The 12,262-nt window shown below is 47.6% G+C and overlaps 1 protein-coding gene across 1 annotated transcript; it reads right to left on the reverse strand.

Annotated features, from left to right (window-relative positions):
• Positions 1–8,580: 8,580 nt before the first annotated feature.
• Positions 8,581–9,083, reverse strand: Gast (gastrin). Its single transcript, XM_048450568.2, has 2 exons — positions 8,873–9,083; positions 8,581–8,760 (listed from the first exon to the last, which is right to left on the reverse strand). The coding sequence occupies exons 1-2, from the start codon at positions 9,081–9,083 to the stop codon at positions 8,657–8,659; spliced, it is 315 nt and encodes a 104-aa protein (XP_048306525.1). The 3' UTR covers positions 8,581–8,656.
• Positions 9,084–12,262: the final 3,179 nt, after the last annotated feature.

The raw sequence follows: 12,262 nt of genomic DNA on the forward strand, positions 1-12,262 counted from the left end.
CATCGCCCCGCCTCTACTTCCTGTCTGGTTGACCCACCTATACTTCCTGCCTGGCCAATCAGCGTTTTATTAAAATACATGATTGACAGAATACCGATAATTCTCCAGCACCAAAAAACAACTCCCCAAAAAGACAAGCAGAGGCTAGAGAGATGGCTCAGTGGGTAAGAGTGCTTCCTATGTGTGCAAACCTGAGGACCCCAGGACCTGAGTTCCCAGCACCACGGAGAGTGGAGACTGGAGCTCCCTGGGGCTTTTCTGCTACCAGCCTAGTTCAAAGTTTAGTGAGAGGCCCTGCCTCATAGGCTTAAAGCAGACATAAGGCAGGACACCCAACATCTTCCTCTGACCTCTGAGAACATGTCCAGGTGCATACACCTGCATATACACACACACACACGTACCACACATACACACACAATAAAATAAAACAACCAGATTTCATTCATACTGTGGCAAATCTATGCACATGAACACACACACACACATATACATACATACATACATACATGAATGTAATTACTTGGTGGGTGTGGTGGCTCAGGTCTTTAATCTCGCCACTTGAGAGGCAGAGACAGGTGGATCACTATGAGGTGGAGGTCAACCTGTTGTACATAGGACAGCCAGAGGTGTATGGTGAGACCTTATCTCAAAAAAAAAAATAAACAAAAACAAAGACAACCAGAAGAAAAATGGTATAGAATGGAATAAACTGTGGTCATCACTCTAATGAACCCTAAGTAGTAGCTGCGTGTCCTTCCTCTATTACTCTGCATTCTCCTCCCCGGGAACCCTTTGGCTGGTCCACCTTACCTTCCTGGTGACCTGACTAGTTCTGCACTTCTGAGTGACGTGAACCTTGGTCTTGCTGCCTTTGTCGGGCCAGCTTGCTTGAATTTCCTACTTATGGTTATGAGACTAGAAGTACCAAGAGCCCCCACCCCTGGCAGGTCCCTGACCCAGACATGATCTTTCTTGTCCCTGACATGAGGTTTTCCCTCATGGAAAGCAGGAACCATAACTTCTGATGATCGTTTACTCCGTTCTTTGGCCTGCAGATAGTAAGACCCAAACATGACCAAGAAAGGGCTGTAACTTTATATTTTGTGTGCTGGAGACTGGGCCCAGGAAGTGCCTAGGAAGTGCTCTACGATGGAGCTATATACCAAGTTCTATAATTTTATATTATTTTAATTTTTTTTTTGAGACTGAGTCTCTTGTAGGCTCAAACTCCATATGTGCTACATCCACAGCTGTCTCGCCAGTGTAGCCGAAATGCTGACTAGGCAGGCAAATATTGCTGGAGGATTGGGATCCGTGCTCCACGGAGATGAGTCCCAGGCTGACCCTTGGCAACCAGTTGTGGTGTAATGCCACCTGCGCCGCCATTTGTACTGACTCGACCTGACTGTACTTGGTGCTATATGTCTGTCTTTTCCCTTGTCTGTGTGTTCTTTGTGATCCTTGCATATTGCTAACAGATCAGACTATTCCAGGCAGTTGCGGATACAAACAAGACTACTGAGGACATTTTTGAGTTTTGCGCCCCTATTCATTAAAGCCTTTAAAGAAATAGCCAGTTCTGGAAATAGGGAAGTCATCGTTAAAATAATTCCTTAATGATGTGGAACAAAAGGAGTTGCTCTTATCAGGAGAAACCTTAGAAGCTTCTGCAGGAAAACAGCTGCAGCAACACTAGATGTTTGCCTGAGAAGTACGTGCAGGAGGCCTATGCAGCCTTCATTATGGCCAGAATAAACCTAGGCTAATTACAACATCTGACCCTGAGAGTCGGGGAGGGAAGAAAGTTGAGATTTATGGTATGAAACCAGATTCAGACAAGTTTGAGATCATGTCTTTAAAATTTCCTAGCAGAAAGTTTTCCCAGGAAGATAGTGGCCTTCTCCTCTCACACTCCAAGATATTCTGAGCACAAGATCACTTAGCCCTGCCAGCCACCTGGTACAGACTGGGCGAAAGTCCTTGTGCCCAAGTCAAAGCATTTTCAAAGATTCTTTTTGTAAACTGTTTTATGCTTTTTTTTTATGATCTGATGATGTATGCCTTTGCCAAGTTTTTTGTTTGTAAAAATATAAAAACCTCGCACTGAAAAAGTAAAACGCAACAGCATGTCTCAAATACATTGAGAGTGGTCTGTCTGTCAATTCCTCTGTCGTATCCTGAAATCTTTCGTCTTTCTCCCTGATTCCCCCACGGTCTGAGTGGCTCCCCTGAGCCGGTCCGTAGCACATATGTAGTCAAGAACGACCTTCAGCTTCTGACCCTCCTGCCTGTCTCCCCAGTGCTGGGATTATATGTGTATTGCACATTGCCCATTTTACAGGGTGGTGGGGACTGAGGCCAGGGCTATGTGTGTGTTAGATAAACACTCCACCAACTGAACTACAATGCCTTGCTCCAGCTAACTTTTCCTAAGGAGGTGTGACACGAACGTCTGTTCTTTCCAGACAAGGAACAAAGTGGCAATACTGCTGAAGTTCGATTTGGTGACCCCGTGAGTTTATCAGAGCTACTTAGAGGAGTATGGGTGAGGGGCTACTTACAGGAACATGCATGACTCAAGGGCAGCTGCGTCACCGAAAACCCACCCAAGGACAGTGACTCATGAGAACCTTGAAATTCAGTGAACAACTTGGAGGCAGCTCCACAGGTCAGCCTTTTCCAGCCTCAGTTGGTCTGATTCGCCATAGAGCTTCTTGCTGGTTATATAACCTTGGGAGGGAGGAACCTTGTGTGTCTGTTCACTTTTAGGAACTTCCTGAGGCTTCTCAGTTATTTACATCCTGAATCCTGAGTCTTGTCTTTCCTTCCTTCCTTCCTTCCTTCCTTCCTTCCTTCCTTCCTTCCTTTCTTTTTTGTTTTTGAGGTAGGGTTTCTGTTGTAGCCCTGGCTGTCCTGGAATTCACTCTGTAGACCAGGCTGGCCTCAAACTCACAGAGATTCACCTGCCTCTGCCTCCCAGGCACTGAAATTAAAGGTGTGAACCATGATGCTCGTATGTCCTGAGTCTTCTCGGTTTCTCTCCAGGATGGAATATATCAGCTCTGAGGAAATACTACACTATGACCTCTGTAGTTCAGGTGGTAGAGTGCTTGGAAGCCCTGGATTCCATCTCCAGCACCATATAGCACCTGTATAGTTTGAAATCAGTTTGGGTTATATAAGACCCCATTCCAAACAAAGCAAATAAAAAGAACAGTTTTTGTATTTGAAAATTGTTGTGGCATATTTGTATGCTGTGTGAATATATATTGCTGTGGTTGGTTTAATAAAGAGCTGAAAGGCCAATAGCTAGGCAGGACTTCCAGGCAGAAAGAGAAGAAATAGGAGAGAATAGGTGTGTGAGAGATGCCAGCCAGACACAGAATGAGTTGGACACACAGAATGAGGTAGAGGTAAAAGTCATGTGGTCAGTGTAGGTTAATATAATTTTGGGTTAACTTAAGTTGTAAGAGCTAGTTGAAAATAAGCCTAAGCTAAAGGCCAAGCTTTCATAATTAATAATAAATCTCAATGTTGCTATTTGTGAGTTGGTGGTGTAAAGAAAAATCTTTTTTTTAAAAAAAATTATTTATTTATTTATTTATTATGTATACAATATTCTGTCTGCGTGTGTGCCTGCAGGCCAGAAGGGGGCACCAGACCTCATCACAGATGGTTGTGAGCCACCATGTGGTCGCCGGGAATTGAACTCAGGACCTTTGGAGGAGCAAGCAATGCTCTTAACCGCTGAGCCATCTCTCCAGCCCAAGAAAAATCTTATTACATAAAATTGTATTTTTTTTTGAGAGTATTAACTATGGAGCCCAGACTGACCTCAAACTTCCAACCCTCTCAGTCTCCCAAGTGCTGTCATTACAGATGTGTGCCGACAGCAACTGTAAAATTCTTCCCTGAAGCTGGGCAGTGGTGGTGTACACCTTTAATCCCAGCACTCGGAAGGCAGAGGCAGGCAAATCTCTGTGAGTTCAAGGCCAACCTGGTCTACAAGAGCTAGTTCCAGGACGGGCTCCAAAGCTACAGAGAAACCCTGTCTCAAAAAACAAAACAAAACAAAACAAAACAACAACAACAACAACAACAATTCTTCCCTGAGAATCTACCTACCTTCCTTGCCTTAGCCTCTTGACTTGCTAAGCCTAAACTATTTTCTCTCTGTCTGGCCCTATAATAAAGAGCTTGCCAGCCCTCTGGGTCTGCCCTGTACTTCTTCTCTTGGGACTGTGCAGACAGACTGACATGCCTGTCTACCACAGGTACTTGGACACTGATTCCAAACATGTCTTGTTTGAACGTGTGCTGCGGTCCGTTCTGGCTGGATGAGCCCTCTTTCCGAGCCTCCTTCCTGACGCAATGGAAAATGCACTCTCATCAGGCCAGCATGTACCAGAGGTTGTGCTCCTCCGTTCCAGTAAGGCCAGCTTATCTGTCTGTATTCATGACGGTTGTTGCTGATGTTTGCAGTCATTCCCAGGATGGCAGTGGTCCAACTGGTCTCTCCAGGACCCAGGCCTGGGCAGCATAACAGGACACATCACACCCGTCTCCCTTAAGTCTTTAAAGGTGAACCTGTTATTTCACCTGGCCTGCGGTAGTGTGAGCAATAGGGCAGCGTCAGGGGCTGGTGCTTGTTTTCCTACCATGATGACTCTTATTCCACACCGCAGGGCAATTACGATGGATGTTCTTCTGCCAGCTGTCATGTTTATCTGTCCAAATTACACATTGCTAGACTAAGAAATGTCAAGGTATGTCTAAGAACTTACTGCACCTACGGTGAGACACTTGTGTGGAGTTCTACTGGTTTCTCGGTGTCTCCTCTAACACAAATGGAGCCACCATGGCCTTCCGGTTCTTTGGGGGTGAGTGTTGGCTCAGGCCCTTGTGAACTCTGAGTGGGACTCTTTCCCCTGAGCAGTGGCTCTTCTGGGGACCCAAGTAGATCTGGAAGCCAGGCAAAGGATCACGAGTTTCCAGCCCAGCAGTGGGCATCAGCTCTTGGTTCCTCTGAGTTTCCAGCCCAGCAGTGGGCATCAGCTCTTGGTTCCTCTGCTCTTCATTTCTTTAATGTATAGAATCACCGTGGTAGAAGCTACCACAGTCAAGCCTGCAGTAGGAACCCCCCCCCCGCTTGCCCCTTGGATTTAGCTTTTCTGTGATAATAAACTCGACCATCAGTGCTGGTGATGGTACTGCTTGCTGCTTCATCTCTGTTTCGTGCCTTTACCATCCCTGTGGCACTAACTATTCTGGGTCTGGAGTAGCAGCTCTTACCTCAACCATGGCCTCGATCTTTACAAATGTTTTTAGGAAAATTTTATATGTATGTGTGTTTGGTCTGTACACATGTAGCATGTAGCATGCATGCCTGGTGCCCCCAGAAATCAGAAGAGAGTGTCAGATCCCTGGGAGTTGTCCTGGGAAGACATGAATACCGGCTCCAGGTGTCTTTGCTAGGATGAAACTCAAGTCACATGAAGATGCTGTCCATGTCGTAAGCCCTCATCTACTCTGCTTGCTTAGGGCCACTGTAGCAGTCCATAGTCCCCCAAACATGTATAGTCCTTCCCTATACATTCTCCTGGCTCCTCCTGATGCTTCTCTCTAGATTACTCAGATCCTACCAGATTTTGAAGTCAGTAGGCCTTTGTCCCCTGTCCAGGACAATCTTCCCCATATACTCAGGCTTGGTCTTAGTTTCTGGGTTAGAGGCCCCTGAAGGAGGCAGGTTCAGACTTTGTGAAGGTGAACCATCTTCCCAAGGATCTGCCTCTGGCAGGCTGTACTGACTGGCTCTGTGTGTCAACACAAACTAGAGTCATCAGAGGAAGGAGCTTCAGTTGAGGAAATGCCTCCAGTGAGATCCAGCTGTAGGGTATTTTCTCAATTAGTGATCATTGGGGAAGGGCCCAGCCCATTATGGGTGGTGCCATCTCTGGGCTGGTGGTCCTGGGTTCTATAAGAAAGCAGGTTCAGTCAAGCCAGGGAAAGCAAGCTAGTAAGCAGTTCCTCTCCATGGCCTCTGCATCAGCTCCTGCCTCCGGGATCCTGCCCTGTTTGACTTCCTGTCCCGACTTCCTTCAATGATGAACAGCAATGCTGAAGTGTTAGCCAAATAAACCCTTTTCTCCCCAACTTGCTTTTTGGTCACGGTGTTTTGTTGCAGCAGTAGAAACCCTGGCAGAGACAGAGGCCTTCAGAAAGTCTCCAGTAAAGGGGAGGCTGTTCATCTCTAGCAAGGTAGAGGTTCTTCTAGTCCAGGGGATCTAGAGAAGGCTGGGAATGAAAGGCTACCCCCTCCATGTCCCATTCCCTTTCCCCTGGGACTTTAGTAGAGGAGACTTGCTTGGGTTCTGATTTCAGCCTGTTTGGTTACTTTGAAGCCAGGATCACAGGCATTTTATTTGGGTGGTGCTCCCCAGGAGCCCCAGGAACACTAATAGGAGTGAGAGAAATAGAGATTTGGGTTGTTTGTTTGTTTGTTTGTTTTTTCGAGACAAGGTTTCTTGTAGCTTTGATGCCTGTCTTGGAACTAGCTCTTGTAGACCAGGCTGGCCTCGAACTCATAGAGATCCACCTGCCTCTGCCTCCTGAGTGCTGGGCTTAAGGGAGTGTGACACCACCGCCCAGTTTTTTCTTTTCTTTTCTGTTTTTTAAAATGGAGATTTGGAAGGAGAGGAAGCCAATAAAATGTCACTGAGCAAACTATTGCCGTGCAAACTGAAGAACTCTGCTGGAGAAGCCTGGGAGGCAGCAGGGCATGCTCAGAGTCCTGCCACTCAAGGTGTGGGGGAAACACCAATAATTGTCTTCCAACTCGTCGCTGTCACTGATGGAGAAATGTAACTGAAGTCTTGTGCTCCCCAGATTTCCTGTTTGTCCACAGCAATGGTCTGTAGCCAGGATCCTCTGAAAGAGCGGTGAGCACTCTTAACTTCTGAGCTGAGAGACAGCTGGGAGGAAAGCAGAACACACCCAAACACAAGCCTCGCTGGCATAAGAACTGTTTTAAACTGAGGGCAAACAAGAGGATGAAGCGCCAGATAAAGCTTCCTGCCTTTCTGAGAGCTGCCTAGAAGCAGAACTTCGGCGTCCAGGATCTGGAGAGATGGCTCAGGGGTAAAGAGCACTGGTTACTCTTCCAGAGGACCCGGGTTCAATTCCCAGCATCCACTTGATAGCTCACACACTGTAACTCCAGCTCCAGGGGATCCAAAGCTGCTTCTGACTTGCGAGGGTTCTGCACACACAAACATGCATGCAGGTACATATGTACACATAAGGTAAGTAAGTATTTTAAAAAATAAAAAGAAATTGCCTTAAAACAACATCCACGAAGAACTTCTACATTTTGCCAGGAATGAAAGTCTATCACTGGGGACTTTCAAACCCTCTTCGGGCTGGAAATGCCATCAAAGGGTTTTCTGGACAGATTTATTATTCTACATTATTGACCTTATTTTATTTCCTATATACGTACTTTCCCACGAAGCTCACCACCCTCAGAAGCCTGTGGCCAGATTCATTCTCCGCAGATGAACTGTTCTTTGGTAAAGATGCTGAGAGACTGTGTGTGATCAGAGACGCCGCTTTGACTTACACATCCTCTGAGCGCCTCCTGTGCTCAGCACACAGCCTGGTTTTGATGGGCTTGCTTGCTTTTCTCTCGGGGTCTTTTATTCCAGAGCTCTAACCGTGAACCTCTGATGGGCAGAGGCAGGGCTCCTTCTTTCTGGCTCTCAGGTGGAGTGGCTCCCTGCTAGGAATCTGCTGACAGGCAGAAGAACAAGGAAAGGCTAAGACACGAAAACTGTGCCGGTTCTTCACCTGCACGTCTGATGTGGACCTATCGGGAAGGGGGACACGTGGTCCCATGCTTAGCTCCCCACCTTGCTGAGAAGGCAGATGTCACGTGGGCAAGAAACCAACTACACATGTGAAATTTGTGTGAAGGATGAGGAACAGAAAAGGCAGATCCCCCAGGGATGCTTCACGGACGAAGGGGAGCCTGCTATGTTTGATCTGAGGGAAGAACATTCCAGTATCTAGGAACACTAAGGACAAAGGAGCATAATCTGTCTGTGTGAGGAAAGGAAGGGGAAGGAAGAAGAGGGGGAAAGACTGGATTCTCTAGGGCAGGAAGAAGACAGCTGAACCAGCACAGGGCTTTAGAACGGAGTCGTGGGATCTTTGTAAATGGGACAGGAAGCCTTGGAAGGTTTTAAACCAAGACTGATATGTTTGATTTATCTTTTATTTTTTTTAAAGATTTATTTTGCTTTTAACGATGTGTTTATGTGTGTAAGTGTGTGTGAGTGCGGATGTCCAGGGAGGTGAGAAGAAGGTTCGATTCCTTGGAACTGGAGTTCTAGGCAGCTGTGAGCCCCCTGATAGGGGTGCTGAGAACTGAACCAGGATCCTCTGAAAGAGCAGTGAGCACTTTTAACCCCTGCCCATCTCTCCAGCCCCACCTAGGTAGATTCTTGTTTAATGCTGCTCTGTGATCTCTACCTCAACATCTCTCTAGTCAAGCACACATGACTCGGTGATACACTGGAAGCTAGTTTATTTTTTATGCTTTGCAAGGACTGAGCTGGGCGTGGCTTGGAGATGGTTGGGCTCTGGAAGATTGTCGCTAGTTACGCTGGTCCCCTTCCTCAGCACTGCGGCGGCCAAAGTCCATCCATCCATACGCCTCTTCTTCTTCCTCCATCCTTGGCATCTGCTTCTTGGACAGGTCTGAGGAGGTGACAGGAAGTGAGAATGGAGAGGAGGAGGCCTAGTCTCCGGGACACTGTGAGGCCAGTAGGGGGGAACCATGGCCAGATCTGATTGGGTCAGTCGCTACTACCTGTTATGAAGTGTTGAGGACCCTGGGGCCCCAGCTGCCTTCGATGGTGAGAGGCTGGGTCCAGTTGGTCCAGCTGGTGTGGCTCCAGGCCCCCGTTGGTCCCTGGTCCAGAGGATGCATCCTGAAGATGGGAGTGGGGCTTCCAAGAAGCTTCAGAGAAGGTACCCAGAGCCAGCACTAAGATCAGCATGCACACACACAGTCGAGGCATCTTGTCTGCAAAGGGGAGAGAACGGGACTTCAAGATGGTGTTATCCCTGGGCGGTGGTGTTGCAAGCCTTTATACCCAGCATTCGGGAGACAGAGGCAGGCAGATCTCTGTGAGTTTGAGGCCAGCCTGGTCTACAGAGCCAGTTCCAGGACAGGCTCCAAAACTACACAGAGAAACTCGGAATAAATAGATAAATAAATAAATAAATAAATGATGGGCTATCCCATAGAGACCCAGAGGTAAAGGGCTAGACTGGATGGACTGTCTGGCTACAGATGAGCAATACTGTGCAGAATGGCAGGCCAATCCTTAGTTTTTCTTCTCTCAGGCCTGCCAGCAACCTAGCTCCCCAGGTCTTGCCTTTCCTCCTTATGCACTCATGACAGCCAGTGCTTGGGGAAAGTCCAAACCTAGAATGGGGGTTGCGGAGGTGGCTCAATAGGTAATGGCACTTGCTCTGTAAGCGTAAGGACCTGAGTATAAAACTGGGTGTTTCTGTAATCCCCATACTGAAGAAGGGAGCAGAGACAGAATTGCTGGGTATTGCTGGCTGTCAACCCAGGTACGGGATTCACTGGGTGTGATGGTACATGCCTTTAATCCCAGCACTCGGGAGGCAGAGCCAGGTAGATCTCCATGAGTTCAAGGCCAGCCTGGTCTAAAGAATGAGTTCCAGGAAAGCCAGGGCTACACAGAGGAGCCCTGTCTAGAAGAAATAAAGGAAGAAAGAGAGAGGGAGAGAGAGGGAGAGAGAGAAAGAGAGAGAGAGAGAGAGAGAGAGAGAGAGAAAGGAAAGAAAGAAAAAAAAGAAAATAAAAATAAAATAAAATATTCAACGTTCAGATTTACAGAGAGAGACCTTGTCTCCATGGACAATAAGGTGTAGAGCAGTGAATCTCTGACCTCCACATAGGCACTGGCATTGCTCCCCAAATGTATACGCGCGCGTGCGCGCGCGCACACACCCACACACACACAATTTCAAAAACTCCTGGATGATTTAGTCTTAGAACTTAAAGTGAAAGTTTAAATAGAGACAACAAAGGTGCACACACACTCACACACTCAAGGGAGTTACAGACCACACACTGCTACTTGTAGACCACCAGCCTATCCATGGGGGATGAGCCATGTCGTTGCTAGGCAACCTTGAAGAAGAGGCTCTTCAGTGTTTAGCTGATGAACAGCCTGCAACTGTACTTATGCAGCTGAGAAAAAAATTAAATCCAACATTTTCAACTAAGCAAGAGGGAGTTTGGGGAAAGCACAGCATGGACCTAAGGTGGGATGCCCGAATAAGCATCAAGTTCTAAACCTCACCTGTTCTTTTGACTTGGTATTTGTGTGTGTGTGTGTGTGTGTGTGTGTGTGTGTGTAGCTTTCCCCTATAGGAAAAAATGTGTATTAAATGATATTAGCACTGGGTGGTGGTGGCACATTCCTTTAATCTCAGAACTCAGGAGGCAAAGACAGACAGGTCTCTGAGTTCGAGGCCAGCCTGGTTTACAGAGCGAGGTTCCAGGACAGGCTCCAAAGCTACAGAGAAACCCTGTCTCAAAACAAACAAAACAAAACAACATCAACGAAGATATTAGCATTTAATGACAAAGTTCTCAGATTAGGTTTCCTGTGGGAGGAAAATACTGTGACTAATGAAGAAATAAATGGAGAGAGAGCAGAACTGGTGTTCCGGCTCCGTCCTTGGGAGGCTGAGGCGGAAGGATTGCCTCAAGTTTAAGACTCTGTGAGTGCTAGGCAGATGTGGGCTAGAGTGACACGTTTCCAAAAGAAAAGGAAGAAAGAATGAAAAGAAAAGGAAAGAAAATCAGTGCTGTAGAGAGCCGTTCTATTCAATGTGAGCCACACAGGTTGATGAATATGCCAGTCACCAGCAACTTATGGCTCTTTAAATTTAAATAAATTGTTATAAAACTTTTCTGCCTCTGAACTAGCCAGATGTTAAGTACCCATCTACTATACAGGGCAATGCAGATGTCAAGCATTCCTGTAATCACGAAATGTCTTTTAGGTAGCGCTGGCCTAGAAAAGGGCTTGAGATGGGTTCCAGTCTTAGCCCTGCCTATTAAAGTCTCTTATTCTGGGCTAGTAATACCTAGCCCCTGGGCCTCAGTTTTCTCATCTGAACAATGGGAGGGGGCCTCACTTGCTCTTTTCCCCAGCTGGCAGGAGCCCTAGGATTAGGGCTGAGTCCCTAGCGAAGCAGAAAGGCAGATGGGGATCCAGGATGGCAGGGTGACCCTGAAGCTGAGGCTCAGTTCTACCCTATGCTAAGGAAACAGCCCCACCTCTGGAAACACCAAGGCGAGAGCCCCAGGTCGGAGCCATGGCCTGGAGCTTCTACAGAAGAGGGCCTGTCGGCTCTCATCCCTCTTGCCCCTCCCCTTTCCAGTTTCTCACCTGCAGAGCTGGGGACAGGTGGCTGTTGTGGAGGCTGGGTCAGCTCTGCTCTGCCTGCTGCACCAGGTCTGCCTTATAAAGCCCTCATGGTCCCTCCCAAGCCCCGCTTCCATGTGACCCCAGATTCCCCATCGCGGCGTGGGGTGCAGGTGAACCCTGTCACCCTGCCCCACCCTGTCACAGAGCTGTCAATCAGTTATTTATTCAGGATGTGGGGGAAAAGGAAGGGTGTGAAACAGGGAGGGGACAGACAAGGGACAGACTCTGGGTTCCTGAATAGCTCATTCTACTGTATCCCTTGGGTCACAGGCTTCCAAGTCTTCTATTGGACTACATCCCGTGGGGAGGGTGGGGGAGAAGAAGGAAGAAAAAGAGAATGAGCCAAATGACCTAGAATTCAGAGGTACCCATATGCTGATGCTTGATGGACAGGTAGCGTGTGAATGGGAGGTGACTTATTGATCCCTGTCCTCTCCACTGGGGTTTTGAAAACAGGATGTAGTGTAGTTATCAGGAGCAATGGGGCATGGACTGATGGGTTTGCTCTTTCTGCTGAGAGCGTCATATTGGTTGCCTTGAAACCCCTTTATGCTTCCTTTACCGTGGAAAACCCTCAGTATCTCCTGTCTCTTAATGCCGCCTGTGTTGGGTGGCATCTGCCCAACGCTCCTGTACTCTCACCCTGGGTTTCCTGCTTAATCGAACCCCTTGTCAGCCCCCTACCCAGAGCCGGTTCCTCGAGGGTCTTGCATTTCAACACT

The sequence above is a fragment of the Myodes glareolus genome, chromosome 9, assembly GCF_982192425.1.
Source record: "Myodes glareolus chromosome 9, mMyoGla1.1, whole genome shotgun sequence".
Taxonomy (NCBI): Eukaryota; Metazoa; Chordata; class Mammalia; order Rodentia; family Cricetidae; genus Myodes; species Myodes glareolus.

Bases quoted from the DNA above. Each gene is read 5' to 3' on its own strand.
- Gast (XM_048450568.2), bottom strand. From the start codon at position 9,083: ATGCCTCGACTGTGTGTGTGCATGCTGATCTTAGTGCTGGCTCTGGGT. The intron at 8,761-8,872 runs GTAGTAGCGACT...TCACCTCCTCAG, and splicing joins TCCTCAACACTTCATAACAG to ACCTGTCCAAGAAGCAGATG.